This window comes from Sarcophilus harrisii, chromosome 6 (genome assembly GCF_902635505.1).
Source record: "Sarcophilus harrisii chromosome 6, mSarHar1.11, whole genome shotgun sequence".
NCBI lineage: Eukaryota > Metazoa > Chordata > Mammalia > Dasyuromorphia > Dasyuridae > Sarcophilus > Sarcophilus harrisii.
This window is the reverse complement of record NC_045431.1, coordinates 129721738-129748201: the sequence shown is the minus strand read 5'-3', so window position 1 is coordinate 129748201 and position 26464 is coordinate 129721738. Positions and strand designations below refer to the sequence as shown.

The 26464-nt window shown below is 35.6% G+C and overlaps 1 protein-coding gene across 1 annotated transcript; it reads right to left on the bottom strand.

Annotated features, from left to right (window-relative positions):
• Positions 1–4810: 4810 nt before the first annotated feature.
• Positions 4811–24596, bottom strand: ETNPPL (ethanolamine-phosphate phospho-lyase). Its single transcript, XM_003774313.4, has 13 exons — positions 24297–24596; positions 21782–21900; positions 21392–21551; positions 18566–18640; positions 15955–16045; positions 14814–14930; positions 11762–11844; positions 11220–11445; positions 9267–9421; positions 8181–8270; positions 7728–7858; positions 6572–6603; positions 4811–4948 (listed from the first exon to the last, which is right to left on the bottom strand). Exons 1-13 carry the CDS (start codon positions 24350–24352, stop codon positions 4823–4825), a joined length of 1461 nt encoding a protein of 486 aa, XP_003774361.1. The 5' UTR covers positions 24353–24596; the 3' UTR covers positions 4811–4822.
• Positions 24597–26464: the final 1868 nt, after the last annotated feature.

Genomic DNA, 26464 nt, shown 5'->3' with positions numbered 1-26464 from the left:
CTTTATCTCCTCAAACATTAAGAGGGAAAGGTTATAATTTGAGGCAGAGTGACTAAATAGGAAAATGAGGAAAAGTCAGGACATCAAAAGAGAACTGTGGCACAACAGCCTGGAGAGAGTTACATGAACTGAAGTGAAATGAGCAGAACCAGATCATTATACACAGCAAAATAAGACTATATGATGATCAATTCTGTCCTTTCTTCTATCCAGCCCCTCCCTTTTCTTTTCCCTTTTTCCTCCTACTTCCCAATAGGGTAAGATAAATTTCTATAACCAGTGGAATGTGTGTGTTACTCCCTCTTTGAGCCAAAACTGATGATATTAAGCTTTAGACAATGCTCATCCACTTCCCTTCTTTCCCTCTACAGCAATAGTTTTATCGTGCCTGTTCATGTGATCCAAATTACCCTATTTTAATTACCCTTTCCTCTTCTCTCAGTATAATCCGTTTTCCACCCCTTAATGTCTTTTTAAAAAATATCATCACATCAAATCAACTTATTGTCACACCCTCTATGTATGTATATCCCCTCTAACTGCTCTAATACAAGATGCAATTATCATCTTCCCATATAGGGATGTAAACAGTTTAACTTGCAAGTAATTTTTTTTTTCCATTTACCTTGCTGTGCTTCTCTTGAGTTTTGTACTTGTAGAACAAATTTTCTGCTTAGTTCTGATTTTTTTCAGTAAAAATTATTCAGAGTCCCCTCCTTCTTTGAAGATTCATCTCCTCCCCTGAAAGGTGATGCTCAGTTTTGCTGGGTAGTTGATTTTTGATTATAATCCAAAGTCTTTTATTCCAGGATCTCTGATTCTTTATTGTAGAAGCTGCCAAATCCTGGGTAATCATGACAGTGACTCCTTAATACTTAAATTGTTTTTTCCTGGCAGCATGCAGAATTTTTTATCCTTGATCTTATATTTCTAGAGTTTTGCAATAATATTTCTTGAAGTTTTCCTTGTGGGATTTCTTTCAGGAGGTGATTTTTCAAAAACTATTTTGCACTCTGCTTCTAGTATATCTTTACCTTTGGATGATTTCTTGAAGAATGCTATGCAGACTCTTTTTTTGGTTGTGGCTTTCAGGTAATCCAAAATTTTTTAAAGTGCCTCTCTTGGATCTATTTTCCAGATTAATTGTTTTTCCAATTAGCTATTTTACATTTTTATGCCTTTTAGTTTGCTTAACTGATTCTTGTTGTCTCACGGAAACATTAACTTCCATTTGCTAAGTTTTAGCCTTTAATGTATGATTTTCTGCAGATAGCTTTTGTATATCCTTTCCATTTGATTAATTCTACTAGCTGGATATACCCATATCAATATTAATGTAGTTCCAATTAATCAGCCAATAAGCATTTATCATGTATGTACTAGAATATTAGAGTATAACATTTCTCCAAGAGAAAACAGAAAATACTAAGTATGTTTTTCCAGGAATTGACAAAGCAATTGAAACTAACTTTAAGCACAAAGTGAGCTTCATTTGGGAGTTGTCTGTCTTGGCCATGAAGCCGATTTTTTCTACTGAGCAGTCTGTTGTATATGAACTGGTTTTGTTCTGGTCCTTTACCAGATGAACAATCAAGGCCAAAAACACAAAAAGATATTTTAGCCTCTCTGAAAAATCTGTAAGTAAAGCTTTAAGTGTACAATACAAATTTTCCCAACAAAAATATCAGAAATTACGTTTTTTCTTTGTTAATTACAAGAGATAGAAGTGTTTATGATCGTCTTGATGCTCAAAAAGGCAAGGGCTGTTTAGGAGTTATGTTAAGCTTTATTAATGTGCTTATTGTGCTAATATTATTATTATTACTGTCCTCATCCCCTTTGTTGCATTGCTTTGCTATTAAACCATGACATTAAAAGGATATCTTGAATCGTTTAGTTATTACTGCTTCATTTGTTTTCATCCTCTTTGTGAGCTCTTTTGGGATTTTCTTGGTGAAAATACTGCAGTAGTTTGCCATTTTCTTCTTCAGCTTACTTTATAGATGAAGAGACTGAGACAAATAGGATTAAGTAATTTGCCTAGGGTCACATTGCTAGTAAGTATCTAGGGCCACATTTGAACTTCCCAATTCCAGGCTCAGCACTCTATCCACTGCATCACTTAGCTCTACTAAAGTGATAATTAAATATTCACACATTGAAACTTGTACCAACAAAAAGAGGCTCACCTTGAAAAATGGCTCCTACAATTCTATGATATATATACACACACACATGATATATACATGATAACAGTTATATTACACATAACATATATGTATAATATACAAATACATATACATGTATAAACACACATTTATACCTCATAATGGGGCAGGGTTCCTGGGTTCAGTGCACTTCTTCAGCTATATAAAACCTATATATCAATATTGAAGAAACTGATGTGCAGGAATTATAAAACATAAAATGACTTCTTATTTACTGCAGAGATTTAGATAAGTTATTTATTGTAAGAACATCAAAAGTAAAATGATTCTATCCACTCATTTGAGCAAAGATCCTACATTTGGTGAACCATCAAACTTCAAATGGAAATTTGTTCTTTAAAAAAAAGCATGTCCTTCTTAACACTGCTCCATTTCCCATCACTTCTCTATTTTTACAAAAGTAGAAATGGGAATTTCATACAATAGAGATCCATTTAATATATTCCTTTGCTTCATTGATTGCCATGGTCATAACAAAGAATTTATATATAAATACATGCATATATAACAAGTCATAATCAATGCATCAACCTACTCATGATATGCTTTTTTGTGATTAGCTAGTCTAAGCTAGTAAATCTGTTACTGAGCCACATTGGTAGAACCTACTAGAGCTTGAGCCAGGAGGTGAGCCAGTACTAGCTCATACTGATTCATGAAAGCCTTTTAAAATTTAAAATTTCAGGTGATACTCCTGCTAGGTGATACTGTGTTAGAGTGCTAGTCCTGGAATCAGGAAGACTTCAAGAGTTCAAATTTGGCCTCTCACACTTATTAGCTTTGTGACCTTGGGCAAGTCACCTAATCCTGCTAGTCTCAGAGAATGGGCAAAAATAGAGTCCAAAGTCTTTATTGTCTCTCACACAGTCTGTGTCTGTCATAGTCTGAACCAGTCTCATCCAGCAGTCTGACAGTCACAACCAGTCTCCCTCTGTCTGAATCTGACTTTGTCCCCAGTTCTCCTAAAAATAACGATACAATTATCATTAAACAAATACATCATTACAGTATACTGAGTATGTGTGAACTAGAGATCTAGAGAACTAGAGAACTAAGTATATATATGTGAACTAGAGAACCATTATCTCATCAATTCCACTGAGTTAACACCTATATTTCTCCAAAGTTCCTGACCTCTACAAGACATGACTGAAAGAATTGAACAAAAACAAGCAATCACACCTCAGAAATTGATAAATGCTACAAATTGCTTGATTTCCATTTTTTGACTAAAGTGATGGGGAAATGTTAATATAGCTTAAATTTACAGGTCAGTTGTGGATATATATGTCCCCCAGAGAGTCTTTTGTTAAATAATTACCAGCATATATCTGGAGCCTTGAGCTTTAAGATCCTTTAAAACACTAGTTTAAAAAACTCTTTCATACTATGAGACATTAGAGGAAGAATTTGATGTTTAGGAAGTATATCTATTTGATGATAATCCAACAAAAGACAGAAAATTTCTGCATTGAAAATAAATTTTAATTTAATTTAATAATTAACCACATAATCAGAAGTAATTAGAAAATTGGTAATTATTATATGAGTGACCAAACACTATAGCCAATGTATTAACAGAGCAATATCATTTATGATATTTCATTTCATAGTTTTCACAAATAATGTGTCTTAAGTAACAAAAAGTAGAATGGATAACAATTCTAGAAATAGATTTAGTGCTGAAAATGGAGAAACTCATAGATACAGATAGTATGGCATATATTTTGTGATCTTGAACAAATCACTTAACTTTTCTTTGAATGCTTTATTATCTATAAAATGAAGATGTCAGATTTACTGGCTTTTAAGTTTCCTTCCAGAGCTCTATCTGTTTATTGGTCTTTTCTCCAATAATGTTTTCATTAATTTGATCTTTAAAATTTAGACATGGGGGCAGCTGGGTGATACAGAGCACCAGCCCTGAAGTCAGGAGGACTCGAGTTCAAATCTGGCCTCAGACACTTAACACGTCCTAGCTGTGTGACTCTGGGCAAGTCCTAATTGCCTCAGCAAAAAAACAAAAACAAAAACAAAAAACTAAATAAATAAAATAAAAATTAGACACCTTTAATTTTTTCTTCCCACTAAAGACTTTGGATATCACCGCCTAATTACTGTTTGGCATGTGTGTGTGTGTATAGAAATTTTACACTTTTTGATAGAAACTTAAGATATGTGATTTTATTGCTTACTTTTATATATTCTAAGCCTAAATTTTATTTAGATCCCTTAAGCTTCAAACCTGAGAAACTTACTGTGCTTTGCCTTCTAACATTAATCACTAAAATGTGAACAGTACACATGGTCTTAATATTGAGTTTACATTTTAAAAATTCATAAAAATAAATTAAGCTCTCTGATTCACAAAAGCCAAATAAGGATTTCCTGGGACAGGTGTTTTGATTAGCAGTTGGTTTTTGTTCATTGCTTACTGATTGGGTTATTAACAAATCAAACAAAATGAACAATTACTCTATATGCCACCATTAAGTATGTGCACTATTAACAACCAGAAAATCCCCGGAAACTGCTGGATGCTTCTGCTTCGTCTCTTTAAATCCAGAAGTTGCATTTGTCTGTAGCCACAAGCCTCATGTCTTGATCCTTTTTCCAGTCACTGTGTGTTTTTCTGCATAATATCCGTTTCTCTTTTTATTGGTATTTTCAGACTGACTGGCACTGTCATTGGCACTGTCTGAACTTGTTTCATTAAGTCTCTACAACACAAGCCCAAATAAATTCCAGTGAATTATTCAAAACTAAACAAGTTTCTCTGGGCAAATTTACACAACATAATTGACAAGAATTGAACTCTTTTCTCTCTGGTGCCTTCCACAGATACTTTCCACTAGTAATGTGAACTTAAAAGTGTGGGCACAATCCCTTAAGCTCATTTTGCACCCATTTCATATTTTAATTCATGTGAAATAATGTATGCAAATATACAAATAAGTAAATGAATGAAACAATGTATCTGAAACAAACTGGAGAGTGATTTTTGGAAAACCTAAAGGTTTTTCTTTTAAGCAAATTATATTTCATCCAAAAAGTTTGCATTCCCATTCTTAATGGGTCCAAAAGAATATATCAAGCATTTACTATGTGCCAGGTACTGTGCTAATTACAAGAATCTCCCTAACCAAATATAAATCCAAGCTAAGTTTCAGAAAGTATACATTTATGACATGTGTGGTCTTGAGCAAATTTCTGGACTTCAGTTTTCTAATCTATAAAATGAGAACACTGAACTAAGATATTTTCCAGTTGTCTGAGTTTAAGACCCTTAAACTTGAATAGTAAAATAAACCAAGTTTCTAGTAGAGAAGGACCTTTTCTTTACAGGTCATAATTTCCCTACTAATATTTGGTCATAAAGCATGCCTGGTGTATTGGATAGAAAAATAGCCTTGGAAACAAGACAACAAGATGCCAAGTCTTGATTCAGACATATTGGCTGTGAACAGGGCAAGTTAACTTCTTGATGCTCTAAGCAACTCTTAGATCCTCAATACCAGCAAGTCTCCCTCTGAGATTATTCCTACTTAGCCCAGTACATAGCACATTGTAAGCATTTAATGATTGTTTATTGACTGACTGACTGAAAATGTGCCACCCTGCAGATTCTAATAGCAATGAAACCACAATTCTAATTTCTATCCCTGTTTAGCCATGATTCCAAAGACTCTGTAAGCAAGTACCCCTTCTTGGGCAGCAAACTAGCACCTGCAATCCACTGGCTAACTTTTTAGGGATAGGTAGTCACTGAATTTACCTCATCCTCTGTTCAACATGATAAACACCTTGCTGACTTTACTACATTTGCCCTTGGGATCTTGGGCAAAAGAAGTTCAGAAAGAACTTTTCAGTCATTTAGTAATAAGCAATTATTAAGTGCTTACAAAGTGGCATGTATTGTATTGGGTGTTGAGGATACAAAAAAACCATTCATTCCTTACATTTTCAAGAGGAAGACAATATACAAAGAATTACACACACACACAAATATATATATATATATATATATATATATATATATATGTAGGATATAATCCCAGAAGACTTTTTCTGCAACCTAAGTAACAAGTCATTAAATCCTCTCAGCTTTTTGCCTCCTCTGAGGAAATGAGAGCCACTTTTATTTACTCCTTAATGGGAAGGGAACCTAGATATTTCAGCTTAAGATGTTCTTGATTCACACAAGGGGAGTATGGGATTTTGTATGTGTCTATAAAACTTCCAGTCTTGGAAGGGAGACTGGTCACTGTATTTCATTAGAAAGTTTTTACTCCCTCACTACCCTCCACCCCCATTTAAAAAAAAAAAGGAAAGTAGGATCTTACTTCAGTCCTGGTTCCTGTGGCTTCTTCTAAAGCTACATAAAGGAAAATATAATTATTAGAAGATCAGTTACAAAACCTTCTAGTACTTTCTGCTGTGACTAAGAAGATTTTTGCCTGAGATGTTTGAAGGAAAGAGAAGTGTTTAAGTGCTAATGATGTTTCCCTCTATTAATAGAGAGCAGTATCCTGACTCTTTTTGCAGTGATTTCTACTGTGGAGAATGTCCCTCTGAAAAGTGAAAAGAAAGCCTGATTATTTCCATGAGGAAACTCTACTAACTGAGGGGGAAATGTTTAAAAGGGGAGTAGTGAATCAAATGTAGTTGAGATCCCTACTCCTCTAGTCTGTTCATCCTGCCATTTTGTTTCTTGTTTCCATTCATTCATTTACATTCATATTTCCACCTGTAAAAAAATCTTACTTTGTTTCAAAGTCCATTTCAGGGACTCTCTGAAACTTTCCCTGAAATCCTTATTTCCCTGACTAAAATGATTAAAACAGATCTCTCCTTTCTCAATCTTCTCAAAGGACTTTGGACCTCCCTTTTTACATTTGTTACAGTCTACCTTTTATCATAAGCTGCTGTGTATGTCTCAAACCCTTCTTTAAAATCATATGAAAAAAAAAATCAAAAGACAATGTTTTGAAATAAAAGTGTCGCCATCGGTGAAATGACCTCATGCTAGGGATTTGGGAGGCAGCAGGATATAGTAAGTAAAGAGTTGGCCTTAGACTCAGGAAAATTTTTGAGTTCAAATTCTGGCACATAATAGTTGGGAGAGTTTGGCATCATTTAACTCCTCCATCCCCTCAGAAGAAAAGCAGATGCTGATTTATTCAGCAGAAACCCTCAGGATGCATTTCCCTGTATTAAAAAAAAACACAAGTCAAACTCCCCCCCAAAAAAATTTTTTTTTCTAAAACAAATTATTTTCTTGTTTCAGTGAAGTCTTAATTTTGGAGTAGGATTGCTTTTGAATAAATTTCTTTCCCCTCTTTTCTCACCTTTTCTTCACCATTTGTAAATCTAAATCTAAGTTACATCGGCATTTCTGTCTTCAAAGGCTATGGGTGTAGACAGTAAGAGACTGATGAATTTTGTAGTGATCAGAGGAAAATAAAAAAGAGGGACAGTCCAGGGAACTGCAAGACTAACCTGTTAGAATTTTATCCAGTTGTTCCACCATAAACTTAGCATTGTCCTTTGTGAAGCACATTGGTGGTTTTAGTTTAAGAACATTCCTATGGGGACCATCAGCACTGAGAAGTATTCTCTGTTCCTTCATCCTAGTAACAGAAAAATGCATATAAATGTAAACAAAGTCAAAGGTTCAGAATAATATTGCAAAAGAAAAAGAGTCCCTCTAGGAAGGTCAGATCTTGCTATCACAGATACAACATATCATACACAAATGTACACTTCCACCCCCCTCTACCCTTCTCCCCTTTTCTCTCTCACACTCACAATCCCAATCACACAGTAGTACTTAATTGTTCTTTTTCCTGGAGAAGAGGGCAAAGACTAATGTTATCAAATTCCACATGACATAATTAGATTGGCAAGTAATTGATATGCCACACTAGACACAGAAATAAAAGATGTATTTACTTATAGATGATATGTTGTGCTTCAGCAGTGGCAGGAGTCCTTTTCTGTTGATTCTTCACTAAGTCAATTCCAATAAAAAAACCAATACCCCTAGGAAAGATGGAGAAGAAACGGACATTCATTCTATAAGGAAAAAATTCCTCATTTTCTTTTTTAAAAAAATGTATCACCAATACTTCTGTTCATTTAGTGATAATGAAAAGGGTCACTGACCTTCCATATCTAAGCAGATTCAGGCTAATTTAAGTAACCAAAGCCAGTCAGAGGCTCCTAATTGTTTTTAGAAACAATTTCTTCTTCTTAATAGATTGGAATCTAGGCCTTGATTCCAAGATCAGTTCTCTATTATATGCCATACTGACTTTCTAAAGATAATAATAATGATCTTATTAAACAATAATGTTTAATGTTAATCAATTTAAAACTAATAAATATTAATGTTTGCTAAGTATTTTATATATAAGTACTCATTTTATCCTCACAACAATTGGGAGTCACTTGCTATTTACTATTAGCTTTATTTTACAGATCATGTGCCAAAGATCATGTGGTTGCTAATAAAACCTGCTAATAAGCTGGTTTAAATTAAAGTTTTTCCTAACTCCAGATCTAGCAATCTACTTAGCTGTCTACTAGATGGTATCTTATACTTAAGCTACCATCAGTTAAACACCTACTATGCTCTAAGCACTGGAGAATACAAAGAAAGACAATACATTTTTATTTTTTCTATTCATATTTCTAGTCTCAATGAGCTTATATTCTAATGGAGGAGACAACATTCAGATAACCATGTACCTATAAGATTAAGATGGACAGAAAACCCATTTTTTGGCTATTTTTGAGTATTGAAATTAGGAACATACTTCCAGATTTCTAGATTCAAGATTATTGTGCAGAAATATCTTTAAATTTTTTTTTTGTTTTTTTTTTTGTTTTTGCAAGGCAATTGCCCAGGTCACACCATTACTAAGTGTTATTAAGATTCTGAGGCTAGATTTAATCTCAAGCCCTATCCACTGCACTATCTTAGCTGCTCCTATCATGCAATTATCTAATCACATGATTTCTCCTTGATAAACATACCTGACATCCCCGATCAATGAATGTTTTGCTTTTTGCTTATTCAGTAATTCAATTAGGTAATTTCCAACCCGTGTGGCATTTCCTTGGAGGTCTTCCTTTTCAATTACATCTAGGACAGCCAAGCCAACAGCACAGGACACTGGATTTCCTCCATACTGCTCACAAAGATGGAAAACAAAACCCAGCAGTTGGATGAATGATCTCCTTTCATTTACTAGGAATTCTATTGTTAGAATTCTTACAAGGGGCTAAGTCAGTGGAATTAATAGAGACAATGGTTATTTAGCAGAGTGTTTAACAATTCTCTAAATGTACTTAGTACTTATTAAGAGTTCCACAAGATTCACACCTTTTAAGAAAGCATTTATAAGCTAGGAGCATTTTGGGAAGCCCACAAGCCCACTCTCAATGGCGGAGTCACATTCATTCCAACTTCCACGTTTGTGCTGGCTGGAGATTCGGAGGGAGCTAGAGGATGAAGCTCACACAGGTAAAGGACTAGCAGCAAGAGTTCTTGGAACCAAGGAGAGAGACAGGCCTCTGAGAAAGCTAACCGGACCCAAGGAAGGAGACAAGACTTAAAAGGAAACAACAAAGGATTTGGACTTTTATTCCTGGCTGCATTTAAGGTGATGATTACACAGAACTGAAATGAAGGCTGCCTCCAGAAGCCTCCCAAGAAACCTGCTCCCAGAAAACATTATATTTTAGAGAAGAACACTACAGGAATCCTGAAGAATCTCTTCAGGATTCTTCAGCTGAAGCTCAAAAGTGAAGATTAAATTTGAAGGGCGTTTTTTACTTACCATCAAAGCTTTTATAATTCAATATCTATCACAAATATTGATTGTCACAGATTAGCATAAATAGTATGCTATTCAGTTTTGTTCACTGACTGTTTGATATTAGGTAATTTTAGGCAAAGCCAATAGCTAAAGATAAAATGTCCTCTTCTGGCCTCTCTCAAATAGTTTTTGATACTTGAATTTCAGTAAATTTGAATCTGACTGAACTGTACCAAATTCTACAAGCATCAACTTTTCAAGCCTTAAAATTAAATGTGATTGGAATAAATCTTCAAATCAACAAAACAGGTCAAAAGGTTATTTAAATGATGTCTCATAATCTAAAGGATTTAAAAGATGATTTATGAATTTGTGATATGTATCACACACAAGGATCATATCATTCATACATGCAAGGCAGCTATGCCTGTATTTAACAAAAAACTATTTATTAGTATATTAAAAAATGACAAAAGAGTGCTTGTTGGGTTGAAACAGATAGTATCTAACTTTAGATAACTTTAGACAGTTTGCTCAAGTTTACAGGAATGACTTTAAAAATATATATATTACTATCCAGAATAAGTTCTTACTCTGTACTGACTGTCCTATTCCTGTATCTTTCTTCCTGCTTCCTGTTCTTTCCCTTCAAGAAATGGATTCTCTTTGTACTCTTGTTCAAATGTTTTTAATAGAATTTCTCTTGGAGTTCTCCTTTATACTTAGCCTCCTCTTCATGCTCCCCATCAAAGGCCTTTTTTTGGAGGCGGGGAAGGAGTAATTATTTTCCATCTATTCAATTGTAAACTCCTAACAAGCAGCAAGTGCATGTCCTGTTTCATCTTTGAACTCCTAAGACCTAGAACATTGTCTTCTATATACTAGTCACTAAAGAAGTTCATAGAATTCTAGATATAGACCCAAAAGGGTCATCTCAGAGGTCATCTTTACATTTTACAGAAGAAGTATGACCAATGAAGGGTCAGCTCAAAGATCATGTGGTGCAACCTCCTTCATTTTATAGAAGAGGTAACTAAGACCAAGGGAGGAAGTAATTTGAAATTAAAAAAAAAATTTATAGAATTACTATCTTTTACCATGTTTGGAGAAAACAAAAAAGCACATAGCATGTTCCCCTTTTATAAAACTGTCTGAAAATAAAATTTACCGTGTTAAAATACTCCATTCCAGAAGCACTGAAGGCTTCTGCAATTTCTTGTGTCGTTACAACACAAGACATTGGATGTCCATTGCCCATCGGTTTACCCATGGTAACAATGTCTGGCACAAAGTTTTCACCATGCATTTGGAAGCTCCAAAAATGTTTCCCAATTCGACCAAAACCAACTTGAACTTCATCAGCTATAACTACACCTCCTGCTTTGTGGACATATCTGAAAAGTAAAGGAACATGATGAAAAACAAAAAGACATGATAGTCTAGAGATCGTATAAAGATACTCATGATATTAAAAAAGGGGGCAGTTTTTCCAATTGCTTTGCATGACAATTACTTGATTCCAGTATTAAAATATGGGGATACATCTCAGTATAAGCTTACTAAATAATTTGATTTGCACCATGATTTGATTTGCATAATGTAAAATGTTCCATTAAAATAATGGAAGAATAAAAAAGACCAAAATAGGCAAAAACAATCTCCAGTTAGTAGCTGTCACAATGTTCAGTGTGCTCCAAGTCCAGTACATACTCTGCCACTTTCTGGAAGTAGCCTGCTGGTGGAATGACTTGGCCTCCACAGCTCTGCATGGACTCGGCAATAAAAGCAGCAATCTACACGAAAGGAGATGAAGTCAGAGTTTATTTAGCTGATTGCCTCCCCTTTGTATACCCAGAGACCAGAATGAGCTTCCTTACAAATCAGCTAACTTCAAGAATGTGCTAAAAAAGAAAAGAGCACCGCTAGAGAGGCAAAGAAGCCATACAATGATTCCATAGAAAAGTTCTCATTAGGAGTCTATCAAACACGAGATGTAAAGCATGGGTCACCAATTCAGTGCAGTCCTTGTCAATCATAGGATATGGAGAAAAAAAAAATTGTGGCATTTGATATTTATAAATGTTTACTCGGTGGCATCATTTTATTTTTTTTATTTTATTTTTTTTTTATTTAATAGCCTTTTATTTACAGGATATATGCATGGGTAACTTTACAGCATTAACAATTGCCAAACCTCTTGTTCCAATTTTTCACCTCTTACCCCCCCCCTCCCCTAGATGGCAGGATGACCAGTAGATGTTAAATATATTAAAATATAAATTAGATACACAATAAGTATACATGATCGGTGGCATCATTTTAATGCAATGTGAATACATTCTGAAAATATGCAGCCCCAATAATGCCAGTTCATGAAAGCAAGGAAAACTTATAGTTAGGTAGATGATGACTGGGCTTGTTATTACACTATTAAAAGCTTCCATGAGGAAATATTCGATGCACATTGGCATCTACTCTGCAATTTACAATCTTAAAAAGTTGTCTAGAACACTCAAAGATTAAGTAACTTATCTTGTCCAGTAATTATCAGAAAACAGACTTGAATCCAGATATTGGTTCCAAAGCCATATCCCTATTCACTATGCCACAATGTCTTTCAAATAATAATTATCACTAACTTTTATAGAAGTCTATTAAGGTTTGCAAGGTAATACCTGTAATGACAGGTATTTTCATTTGATCCATTACAATAACTCAAAAGAAGTAGGTATTGTTATTATTATTTATATTTTGTAGGTAAGGAAATTGAATTAAATAACTTGCTCAGAGATAGACAGCTAGTCAGTACCCGAGTTAGAATTTGAACTCGAGCTTCTTAGCTCCAAGTCACTCCAAGTTATTTGCCCAATTTTTGGCTTTCTTACAGACAAAACCCTCGCCTTAGTTCAAGGGTTTTCATATGATATATAACAAGCTAGAGTGTTTCCAGTGTCTAAAGATGGAAAAGAGAAAATGGTTCTAATAGAATAAAGTCTGTAGATCTCACATTCTTTTAAACCTTCATCTTATATTTGCCTTCTTCTGTCAGCTCCACAACCTTTGGGTGAGGTGTCAACCAATCTTTCTGTAAGTAGGATAGCACCAATCTTATTTTATCAACTGCCTCCCATACGATGTAGGCACCCCTCCCTTGGCAATAACATTTGCCATGAAATGGAGTATGCCGTCTTCCCCGAAATAGTGCTTAATGCAATGGTGCTTAAAGTAGTGAATATTACATTCAAAGGGACCCATTTTAGTTAAAAAGCAAGAAGTTTCCAAGAACATGGGGAACTTGCACCTCTTATGCAATTTTTTTTTTTTTCTGCAGCTGGTATACAGTGCTAAAACCTAAAAGAAAACATGTAGAAAGAAGACAGGGAGAGAAGAGAAGATGCAGGAGAAGAAAGAAGGGGGAAAAAAGGAAGACGAGAGGACTCTCTGTTAGCAATGAGAACAATTTTTTTTTAAGTTCCAAATGTTAGGCATTATATCTAGGCCAGGTTTTCCTAACTTTTGTGTCCTGGACTTCTTTGGCATTCTGGTAAAGCCTGTGGACTTCATTTCAGGATAATGTTTTATACACATAATGAAATACATAGGATTATGAAAGAAACATTCTACTGAAATAATTATAAAAATATTTCTAAAACACAGAACACATATTCAAGATTAAAAACTCTTAATCTAGGTTATCAGATGACTAATGATTTCCTAGGATTTTATCAGAATTGCTATGTGATGTAGTAAACAATTCCCTACTACATCACACAGCAATTGCCCTGAGATCCTGAGATTTTATTTTAAAAGCTTCACACAACTATCAAAAATTAGTTAGGATCTGAATCCACATCTTCCAGATTCCAAATCCAATACCCTCTCCAGTATGCTATGGAGACTCTCAAAATGCTATGCCTTTAAAACCACTGAAAGAAGGTTCAGTATAGGATAGTAAGCTGAACTCAATTGAGGCAAAAACACTTCTCTAAATACCAACACTTCTTGCCCTGTTCTTATATATATATATTTTTAAGGCGAGGCAATTGGGGTCCAGTGCTAATAAATATTAAGTGTCTGAGGCCAGATTTGAACTCTAGTCCTCCTGCCTCCAGTGTTGATGGTCCATCTACTGGGCCATCTAATTGTCCCTTTCTACTGTTTTTGATTGTTGGAGACTTGCTTACACTTTAAAGGGCAGATTCACATTGAAAGACTTTGTAAAATATCTGACCAGGTTTAGATCTTTCCCAATTTCCAAAAGTAGAGTCAGTTCTAAGGTCTTTGTCTGAAACCTAGTTTAGGACCGAAACTCAGAAGTTATTATGTTCTCTTTTCAATCAAAATATTAACCCTTGGTGCCATTATCTACTGGAGTGGATACTTTTCCTTCCAGCAATTTCTCATTCTCATTCTTTCTAGTAGGCTAGAAATGGATTCCTGGAGAAGAGACATGGAGGTGCCATTTGCCAAGCTTTTTGACTCCCAGAGCATGATTTCACACTGCAATGGGGAGAAAGTGATCATGGGAGAAGTTCCCTATACCAGTAAAATCCCAAGTTGAGTACATCAATCTTCTTGCAGATAAATCTAATGTAGTTTGTACCAACAAAAATGCAAAAAGAACATCATAAAAGAATCTAATGAAAATTTAGGTCCATAAAATTTGGTTCAGATTTTTTTTTTCTCTCCCCCAACTCTCCTTTGAAACCAATTTACAAAAGATGCTAAGAATCTATAATGTCTATAAATGGTAAATACAAACCTTCCGCCCACATTTCTGGGCTTCTTCAATAATTTTCTTCACCTCATCTGCATAAGCACCAGCTGGATCTGGGTGGTCCTCTCTATATTTTCCTCGGTAGATATCTGGAGTTGGTGCCTGAAAGCATCAAGAGAAAGACTTTCTACATGGAAAATTTAGAATGATCTTTCAGCTTTCTGTAGAATCTACATAGATCTAAAGCTGTAAGGGCTATTTAGTCCAACCTATTGTATTTCACATCATGGGAACTTAAAAGTTTTAAGTGCTGAAGAGATCTTAGAGGCCATCTGATATAATCCCACTCCCATCCCCCAACTCTTACATGAAAAAAACTGAGGCCCTAGTTGGTGAGCATCAGAGATAAGATTTGCACTCATGTCCTTTAACTCTGGGTACTTAGGTAGCACTGAGCCACCTAAATAGGGAACTGGGTCTGAAATCAGGAAGATTCATCTTCCCGAGTTGGAATCTTGTTTCAGATATTATATTAGCTGTATGATCCTACAAGTCATAACTATTTGCCTTAATTTCCTCATCTGTAAAATGAACTAGAGAAGGAAATGGCAAACTATTCCAGTAGCTCTATTAAGAATATCCCAAATGGGGTCAATGAAGAGTTAGAAAAGACCAACCAAAAGAACTGCTGCCTCTAGAACTATTGCCCTTTACACTATAAAATGCTATCTCACCATTGTGGTGTGAGGATGGAAAGAAGGCAGAAAAGACAGAAGAGTTAATGCTCATGAGCTTTAACTACCAAGTGTTACTTTCAAAACTTAAAGTTATAGAAAAGGAGAGACACAATTGTTCTTTTGAGAATACATAGAAGAGAACCAATTCTTAATTGTTATGTTTTTAAAGAATACTGCAAATTATAGGGTCACAATTGTTTTTAAAAACTGATAACATCATTTTGTGTTAAGTGTGACCAACCAACTCAAGGACAGAAATGGGGTTGTTCACCCTGGCAAGAATAACAGCAAACAAGACTCAAGGGCACCTTGGCAGTAGTCATCCCTAGAAATGAATGCCAGAAGGTAGCAGGTGAAATCCTATTTCTCAAGGTGGATAATATGTGTGTGTGTGTGTGTATTATAATACACATACACATATATATATAGACATATAGATATGTACTTACAATATGCACAAATTCTTTCTTGACATCTTTGCCTTTTCTCAATTTATATGGACTGATTTCAATCAAGGAAGAAAGATGACCATGATAAGCACTGAAAGTAAGAGTAATATACATAATTTTCAAGGAAGCTTTCTTCTAATATTGAAATTTATATCATTCTATAATCATGAAGAAATGAAAAAAAAAACCATTTGATTTTAGTAAATATACCCTGTTTGTGTATCTATATCTATCTATCTATCTACATATATATATATGAAAGGTAAAGATTTGGGAAATTAAAAATAATATTTTTAGTTTAGAAACAAGTGTTTTTGCCTCTGGAATATTAGGTTTGTTAAGGTGGACGAAATTTATTTTTTTTTGAGATTACCTACCTTGCCTGGTTGAGCCTTGAATTCATCTATGTAGAAATTAAATTCTATACATTAGCTAGATTTAGTCTCTCCCTTCCTGACATAATCATAGAAAATAGTAAGCAAGTATTAATGTGGTAAACTATATTACAAACATGTGTACATACATATATATAAGCTGAAGTGTTTATGAAATGTGAAAAAATTTCTGATGCATTTAAAAGTTTCTTGTTCATTGACTGGCAAAAAAATCAGCCATATCTTTGTGAGAGAGGGATTTTAACAAGCTATGCCTATCAGTCCTGGAAGGAGTGGAGTGGTGAGGGGGATCTGTCTTCTTCACCTTCCCCAATTGCTTTGGTGACCTGAATAAGAACTTCTTGCCTTGAAGGAGATTTCCCCACCCCCACCACTATAGGTACCATTAAAAAAATCCTATTTAAAGACATTTTAAGAGTCGAGTTTATATTCTATAAATGCAATAGAGAGAAAAAGTAGATAGATGATGCTGAGTTGCTGAGATATGGTTGCTGAGTCATACAAATATATGCAGATCTATACAATATTTATATGCTATATACATATTATACATGCACATTTTCATATTCACATATACAGGGATGCAGAGAGAATGTTCAAAAGAATTAAGGGTCAGAGCAGTTCAAGGAACTAAGTGTCTGTAATTGCTGTTTTTCTACTTCTAGCCAAGGAAGAAAAGGATGTGAAAATACTAAGAAAATGGAGAGTTCTAGGGAAAAAAAAGTCACATTTTTACCCCTCTGAGTTAGAAATAGTCTCATTAGTGTTAAGATCAAAGCCAAGAGGGATGATGATCCAAGGCTTTTGATGCCAAACTCAATTTACTCTACAGATATATAGAAAAATGTTTGAAGATTCTAATTTCAAAAGTAAGCACTAAAAATAAAATCTTTTTAAGCCTAAGGGGGGAAATCGTGTTAGAAGAGCCAGAATCTGGTAATACAGCTAGACAGAGGCTAGTTAAGGATTAGTGAGAAAAATATTGAAATGCATTTTGGTATATTTCTCTAATTATTGGTCTAGTTTGTTATCTATTTTAAAATATATACAATTGTATTGACTATGTTTCTCTGTTTCCCAAATTTGGCTTGTATAAAACCTAATTGTGCCATGTAAGTTTTCTCTTGATCAGGAAGCTGATTTAAGATGAGACAAGAACTCTAGGGAATTTTAATCTAAATTGAAATATCTAAAAATATCTCCCTCTTTTATCAATACTTTGAATTAACTGACTGATGCATGTGGGCATTCATATCACAATCTTTTTTCTATATAAGTACAAGACATATAGTATGTCAGTGTAATCAGTATTGTATTTTCTATATAACACTATACCACCCAAAGACAGAGGTACAGTTATTACTTCAAATTTAACAGTTTAAATTACAAAGAATGGTAATTGTGGATTAATCACTGAAAGGCAACTTGTCAATTGCATCCTCTGAATAGCTTTTGTTGAGGGTGGGGAATTTGGGGGTTCATGGTTCTATATCAGGTGGAAAAATTAAGATGTTATTAAAATGCAACAGGATTTTATCCAAATAGGAAAGAGTATTTCCTCGTATATGAACTGAGTCTTCTAAAAGTGCTGTCCTTTGTTTGGGATAGACGATAAAGAACATTGTGGAAAAAATAGAAAAAACACCAAATGTGATAAAAAGACTGACATTGGTGGGGTTAAACTTGCATAGAATCTTTATATTTGCATAAGAAAATTTAAAAGAAAAAAAGAACTGCAAATATTTATTTTACATAATTATGTGTATTTCTCTTAAACATACATATATATATTTTCTTAAAATTGTTTTCTTGAAGTAGCCTATACAATAGTTTATAAATTAAATAAAGTGATATATTTTGAAAATACTGATTGAGTAGAAAAACATCGTTCCCTTCATCCGCCCCCAAGTTACTTATGGCAATGAAAGTCCTAGTTATTTGTTTGAGGAAATCTACATATTATAAGCAAGGCACGCCTACTGTCAGCTTACCCTTTTCTTAAACAAATTTATTAGGAATTAAAATGAGCCTCTATGGTACTGGTCTTGCAAATCCATAATTAATAATAAAAAAGGCATTAAAACCCTTCATTTATGATCCTGAGATGTCTATTGAGACATAGTAAAATTAATATGTTGCTTTGTCTTTTACGCCAACTCAGAAGAGTGCAGAAAGACCAGCTGGATTCATTCACAATTATTTCATCACAGACTTACTGGTCAAGTGTGATCACATCTTGGTGATCTCTGTATTGCCTAGCAAGACGTAAGGCAAGATCATTGGCTTCAGATCTAGAAAGAAACACATTAGGGTTACAAGTGTATGGTCCTTTTTGCTAGACTCATTCTAAATTGTTTGCCAAAGTATTTGCAGAAAAGAACACGTCAATTTAAAAAATAAAATGATACATGCAAATATGTCTTAGTAGTATGATTTAATGCTAAACATGACTATTCCATAAGTGGACAGTTCATCATCATACAAAATGTTGTTATGTTCCTTAATCACCATCGAGTCCTCTGTATAAACCTCACACCTTATTTTTAATTCTCATCAGTAATAAAAGCAACAATATGAGCTACAATTTCAACTAAAGTCATTATATGCACATTTCAGATCCTAGTCTTCTGTGGTAGTTGCTGACAATCCCTTTCTTCCTTCCTACCACTGCCAATACAGATCAGCACCTGCTTTATAACAAGTAGCCTCAGAAAGTTACCTAGGAGCAAATTAGGAGGCTTATCAAGAGTAAAAAATCCAGTATATGTTAGAGGCAAGACTACAACCCAAGTCTTTCTGACTCCTATCAAAAGACTTTGAGGTTATGGCTTTAAAGGTAGAAGGGAAGGAATCTCTGAATCTAAATTTCTCATTACATTTCTAGTTATTTTGTCTCATGACTGATATGTAGGTAGACATTTAAGAAAAGGAATGTTGTGGGTCCTTTTTAAGACTTAGCCTTACCTATCCAACTTTTAAAACAATAAAAGGTCTTTGGTAAGCTTCATTACAACAGTATGCAGTAGAAATTCTGCTGTTATTTGCTATTATCAGGAGTAAATTTTGACAGGCATAAATACTAAATGTTTCATTTTCTTATGAAATGAAGGTGATAATTGTTCCCTTCTTGCTTCGCTTTTATAGAACCTAAAGATATTACATTAAAAAAAATAAGCTGTTGAGTTGTGTCTAAGTCTTTGTGACCCCATTTGAGATTTCTTTGGCAAAGATACTGGAGTGATTTGCCATTTCCTTTTCAGTCCATTTTACAAACAAGAAAACAAGGTTAAGGGACTTCTCTAGGATCACACAGCTAGTAGTATCCGAGGCCAAATTTGAACTCAGAAAGATGTCTTCCTTGGCATTCTATTTATTGTATCACCTAGCTGCTCCTAAAAGAAGTAGTAACATCTTTCATCACTGGCGCCATGGTGTTGTGCCACAGTTCCCTTTTATTGTCCTGCCTCAGTTTCCCTAAATTATTATGCCTCAGTTTCCCTGAATTGTCCTGGCTCAGTTTCCTTGAATTCTGTTTTGCATCAATCCTTCTGGTTGCAACCCCCCTTTTCTGCTCATTAGAACTAAGATAATTAGGGCTGTGGTGATCTGGCATTCCAAAAGATAAAACTCCTGATGTCCTATCTCAGATATCTAACTGGTATCCTCTAAGTCCAGACTTCCTGGCTCTAGTTGGATAGCTTCTTAACTCCCAATTTGTTAGAATTTATGGTCCTACCCTCAACCTGTCAGAACCAGATCTATGGTACCTGCCTGGAGATTCCTGCTCACCAAAGTGTGACTTCACCCCACTTTGTATACCCGAGCTTGGAGCTATGTGTATATATTTCATTAAGAACTCACATTTAGGGCTGGATGCTTTGGACATCAGCCCTGAGGGCAACATGCCCCCAGCACAATCTCTCTCTCCCAGAAATCCAAATAAAATATTAAAAACTCTCTAATTTCTATCTTGCCTCAGTTTCTCTGGCATTACAATGGGTTTGCTGTTAGAGGATGTGCTTAAAATAATACAGGGGGAAAAAAAGTTAAACTCTGGAGATTCTAAGAAACTCTTTGGAGATTTCTAAGAAAGTCACATGGATAGGGATGATGCGTATAAGGACTTAATGAAATCATTCTCCAATTAATAGGTGAATTTCTAAAGATTGAATCAACAATTATTTCACTTGGAGAAGCCAAAAATACTTTACAATTATAATTTAAATACTAGAATTATCTTGAAATTCTTCACAAGGGAAAATATTTCATGGTTAAACACTTTGTTCTGGAATATCTTGAAGAAATTGTTAACCACAAAATCATGGAAATAGACTTTTAGAAACGAAAGGAACCTAATGATTTTCTTTAAGTTAGATTTCAATGCTTGTGGAAAATGCCAGACTGACTGTTTTGAAAAATGTCTCAAAAATTATATTTGGTAAAATCCTTCATTACTATATTGATGAGAATTTCCATCAGATCTCTGCTCCCTACATTGCCAAATCAGTGTTAATTATTTTTGAACAGACAGACTTCGACTGATTATTTTTTACCAACTGAATACTACACACTGATATCTTTGACATGCCATTTTACTACAATAGTGTCCAAGGTGATTTAAGTATAAGTAACATCTGACCTTTTTTTTTCCTCCACTTGGTAAGTGAGGAAACAGATGCTTTAAAAAAAAAAGGTGTGGGGTGAGTTCTCTAATAGAATGGAAACTTCTTGAGAACAGGATGTTTTCTGTGTGGCTTTGTAGGCTAAGCACCTAACACAATGGTTGGCTTATACTAAGATCTTAATAGATGTTTGTTGAATTGAATTGAGTTGATTTGCTCAATATTAATTATTAATAGAAAATAACCTATGCTATTCTCAAAGTATTTGAATGCCTTTTTTTTTTAGGTGTTCCATCTATTCCTAGTCTACAGACACATTCAGGATTATATGGACCTGAAAACAATTACTGATCCATTTATAATAAATGGGAAGAGGAATGAAGATAGCAAAATGAAAAGAAATCAAACTCTGAAACATACCCTGAATTAGCAAAATAGCAAACAGATAGTTTCTCTGGCAAAGTGTCGGAAAGGCGTTTGGCGTACTCAACAATGCTGTCATGAAGGAATCGAGAATTTGTATTTAGCAGTTCCATCTGCTTCACAGCAGCTTTAATCACTTCTGAATGACTATGTCCCACTGAAATTTAGGAAACAAAAATTCCAGGAAACTTATTACAATCCCAAATGCCTAGGAAATGAAGGGAAGAACCAAGTAATACAGAAGAAATATTTTCCCTCCCCAACCAGACTTTCCTTGTCAGTGCCATTAGTTAGCTTTCAGTCACTGAAGAACCACTGACAAATCAGGGAACATAAATTAGTTCCCATAAATCTGCCCTGGCCATGAAATGTATTCTCTGCACTCACCATGAGCAACATTATTAATGCAGTCCAGGTATTGTTCCCCATTTTCATCAAACATGTATTGCCCCTGAGCCCGAACTATCTTGATGGGGTCCTTGGCAAAGAAAACTTTACAGGACGGCCTAAAAAAATCAACAAACAAAAGCAATCTTGGTTTGGTGGCCATTACTGAAATCATAAAAATTAGAAGAATCTCAAAACTGGAATGTACTTTAGAAGACACAGAGCCAAACCTACAGCTTCACAAAGTACCCCTAAACTTCTCAGATCAAGGGCTATGCCAAAGCCCCAAGGAAGACTACTAAAAGGAAAAAAAAAAATCCTTCATAAGTGAATAAATACATTTCATAAAATCAGAAAGCTAGGAGGGACCTCAGAGGCCATAAAATCCAACATCTTTTTGTAGATGGAGAAACAGAGGTACAATCCTATAGATCACAGCTTTAGAGCAAGAAACGACTCTCACAGCTACTAAATCAAACTAGCCCATTTAACAGATAAGCAAATTGAATCCTATGAAGTTAAATGAATTGTCTATGGTCATCTAGACTATCAGAGACAGAATAGAAATGGAGGACTTTTTGACTCCAGATCTTGCTTGAATTATTTATGATCATATCATTTTCATATTCTGACTTAACTATTTCCAAATATCAAGTGTTCTTTTTACCCTCTTTTGGAATGCTCTTTTGTAAAGGCATATAATAAGCATGTGTAATGCCTTAGGCTTTACAGAGGTTCAAATCCCAGCTCTACTGCTTACTATGTATGTTATCTAGGGAAAAAATCAGTAAACTTCCTATGACTCAGTTTTCTTATTTACAAATTGAAGAGGTTTAAACTAGACTCTGAGGTCCATTAAAAATTCTAAATCTATAATTCCATTAATTCAATTCATGTGATAATTCTGATAGTTTTCCATCATAATGGTAAAGTACTTGTCTCTTTGGAGAGGAAATATTAGAAAACATAATTTGTAAAGAAACTACAACTATATCTTTAAGAGCTTAATCACTTAGGTAGCACTAAGTCACCTAAATAAAATTGGGTCTAATATAGTTATTAGTTAAATCAAATTCAAATATTAGAAACTCTAAGTTATTTTCCTCAAAATTATTTATTTGGTTATTTACCTCAAAAACAAGGGTCCCTCCACCCCAAACAACAAAACCGATGCTTAATTCTCAGCACTAAGGACAAAGCTCTTTGACTGGCAACCACTCCTTTTAGCTTTGGTAGTCTGAATATTTTTTGCTCTAAGAAGAAAATTTAGAGAACACTCAAGAGTTCTTCTCTAAGATTCTCCTCTATTAGCATGCTACTTGCCATAGCCCCAGGAAGAATAAAATCCTTCTATCCACTGAAGCCAATCACATCAATCAACAAGCATTTATTAAGCACCCTTACTAAGAGCTGATAAACAGAAATGAAACAATCCCTGCACTCAAGGAGCTCGCATCCAATGGATAAATAACGTAGGTACCTAATATACGCTTCAAGGTTCTTCAGAACAGAAGGGATGGGGAGGAATTAAAAAACTAGAATCCCGCTGGCACGCCCATCTCCTATCCTACATCCCAGGTCCTTGCTTGGTTCGACCAGTGGGTCCCTTCCCACTTATTCTTGCCCCCATACCGGCTGAGGAGGAAAAGGGAGTGGGAGTGGGGATGGTAGGCAGTCGGGCAGCATGGATTTATTAGGCGCCTACTGTGCTAGGCTGGAGTGGGAATACGGGAAAGGGGGGTGAGGGAGAGGGAAGGAAAATTAACCTTTAAGGAATGAGACCGCTCTGGGTCTAAAAAATATCTGAGGGACTAGTGGCTGCTGGATCACTAGTGCCTTAGAATCTAAGCTTCCTGGAAAGAGTGATGGGAATAGTGCGTTTCTTCGCGGTTCGGAAGCACGATTCCTGTCGTATATACTAGCAGCGAAGTTTACCATTCCCGGGAAGCCGTAGGTGGCGTAGGAGGAGGGGTAGGACAGATAGGGCAGTGAGAGGGAGCAAGGGATGCCACCTCTTTACCTATGACTCCGCTCTGCTCCTTGAGCGGACCCAAGTACGGACCCTCGATCTTTGCTAGGAGTGCCCGACCGACTCTTTAAGAGATAGAGGTTGGGAGTGCATGCAATCCATCTCTCTGCCCTGCACCTCTCTCTTCCTCCACTTACCTCTCCCCATTTCCAAACCCCGGCTTCGGAGAAATCCGACAGCCTGCGGGGATATACGTGCAATGTGCAGCACGCAGTGGCCTCTAGATTGGGGAGATCGAGGTTGCGGCCTCCAGGCTCTATTTGCGACTAGGTGGGCAAACTTCAGCCTTTGCCACCACGGATCATTCCCATTTCTTCTCTTACGACTTTCAGGTATAGAAAGGTTCCGTGAGGGTTTAGGTCAAGGATCCGTCCCCATTTCCCTCCAGCTCTCCCCAGGGTGTAAGATTGATTCTCTGCTTACCTTCTCCCCACCCCTGCCCCCGGCTCTTCCCAAGCCCAAGTTGGATTGAGCCCAGCTGCTCACCCGATGTGTTTTTTCCTGAGTTTGATGGTCTCTGTTTTGCTGTACAGCTCACTCATATTTCTGAGGCTACTGGAAAACCCGACACTTCTGCGAATTGATCAAGTTGTCCTTCTCAAGGACCCAACACTGGCACTAGCAGACGGGATCTGGTCACTTTCCAGCTCCAGAACTTTGAGCAAGACCCAGTTTCCAGCACTTTACCTCCTTTGGTATTCGCTGTTATTACCTTTCCGAACTGCCCTATTTTGGGTTAGCTTTGGCATTAGCTGGTTAGTGTCATCTTTTATGTCTTGCACTGGCTTTGCATGTTTGCCAAATCCCTCCTTCCTCTCCTCCTCCTCCTCCCAGGGCGGCCAATTGCTTGGCTAGTTTAACCTGGTTTACAATTAATTCGCCCTCTCCTTAGGTTCCTCCTCCCCCAAACCCAGACTTATTGGTTCTTATCCCTCTCTGTTGGTTTCCTACAACTCCCTATCTTTATTTTTTCTTTTCTGTTTCTATTTCTTTCTTTTCTTTTTCTCTGTCTTTCCTAATTTTCTTTTCTAGCAACCCTTTATTTACACCTCTCACTCTTCCGATTTTGTGAGGATTTGCAATCACTGAACTTGAATACAGCTTCTGATACGTGATAAGTCTGTGGGTATACTTTATCAGAGCCTTAATTTCATCATCTATAAAAAGGAGAAAATATTATCCGTGTGCCTACTTTCACAGGATTGAGAGGATCAAATGAAGTTTAGATAGATAGATATAGATATATAAAAACCTGTCAACCTTAAAGCTATACATTAATAATTAGCTCTTACTTATTTCTCTATGTATTTCATTACCATTTAGTCCTTTTTATGGTTGCAGAAGCAATGGATAGAAAATATATATTCTGTTGCATTAATTCTTATTTTCTAATTTCCCATTTGATGAACAATTGCATAGTAACCTAGGGAGGCTAAAGAACACATGTCCTGTTACACACTAAAATCTAGGATCATGGTTTGTAGAAACAAATTTTAAAATCTTTTTAGTTTTCAAGAAATATTGAGAAGTGATAATTTTCTCTGAAGCCTTTTTTAGACTCCTTGGAAAAGCCGTTGAAAGGCCAGAACAAAGAAAACTTTCAGTAGATGATGGATTAAAGGTGATAACCTAAAATTTAATGGGTACTAAGAATATTAATGATGTTTTTCCTATCCCAAACTGACTAGTTTTTTGACCTACCTAAAGACAATCTCCAGAAGATTCCAGCCTAGATTGCCTATTCCTTTTGAATTCTTGATATAGATCTCAATAAACTTTTATTGCGTTATTGAGCACCTACTTAGTGTTAATACTTAGTGTTTTAAATCCCTGGGATACAAACAAAAAAGGGGCAAAAATAGTCTCCACTCTCAAGAAGCTCACTAGCTATTATATAGTATTATTTATATTTATAAGTATATATCTAGTATTATATATATTATATATTGGTTGCTTAAAGGAGTGTGATTAAGGAGAAAGGGGATTGCGATGATGTGGTTAGTGGCAGTGCAGAGAGATGAGATGTGAGAATCCCCTTCTGGTGGCTCCAGGTCCAATGTGAAAGAATTCACGAACCCCAAATATTAGTGGCAAAAAGGAAGTTCTATTGGCACTGAGAAGTCAGCTTTTGCTTGAAAGACTCAGTGGCAAAATCCTGGCAGAGAAATAAAGGTGCTAGTAGAGAAATCCTGGCAGAGAAATAAAAGGAGTTATCACGGAGAAGAAAATGTCTTCACAGCAGATAGGAGTCCTGGCAAGCAGCTATGCCAAGGAGAGAGAGAGATCTTGACAAGGAATAATCTTGCTTCACACATTCTGCAATTTATGACTTTAAAATTGCCTTTTTTATAAGAGATCAATTGAATGAGATTCCTTCAATGTCACTGCCCCCAGGCCTAGATTTTCAGTTGAATGAGACCACTTAAATTCCAGCTACTAGGAGTGGTCCTGGACTAATTTTCAACTCAATGGAGGATACACTTAGTCACCATCAACATAACAAAATTAAACCACTTTATCTTGATTCCCTGAGGCAGGCCTCTTCCAGAGGAGTTACTCAAGAGTTTACCCCATGGCTTCCCTCTGAAGTCAGAGAGGACAATTTCAGGTTCCTCCCATCAGAGACACAAGTGCTGAATTCTAGAATGCAACCC

Excerpts from the sequence above, each read along its gene's own strand:
- ETNPPL (XM_003774313.4), bottom strand. The coding sequence starts at position 24,352 with ATGAGTGAGCTGTACAGCAAAACAGAGACCATCAAACTCAGGAAAAAA. Across the intron at positions 14,931-15,954 it reads AGAAAGAATTTGTGCATATT|GCACCAACTCCAGATATCTA; the intron begins GTAAGTACATAT and ends TGATGCTTTCAG. Across the intron at positions 7,859-8,180 it reads GCACAACATATCATCTATAA|GATGAAGGAACAGAGAATAC; the intron begins GTAAATACATCT and ends TTCTGTTACTAG.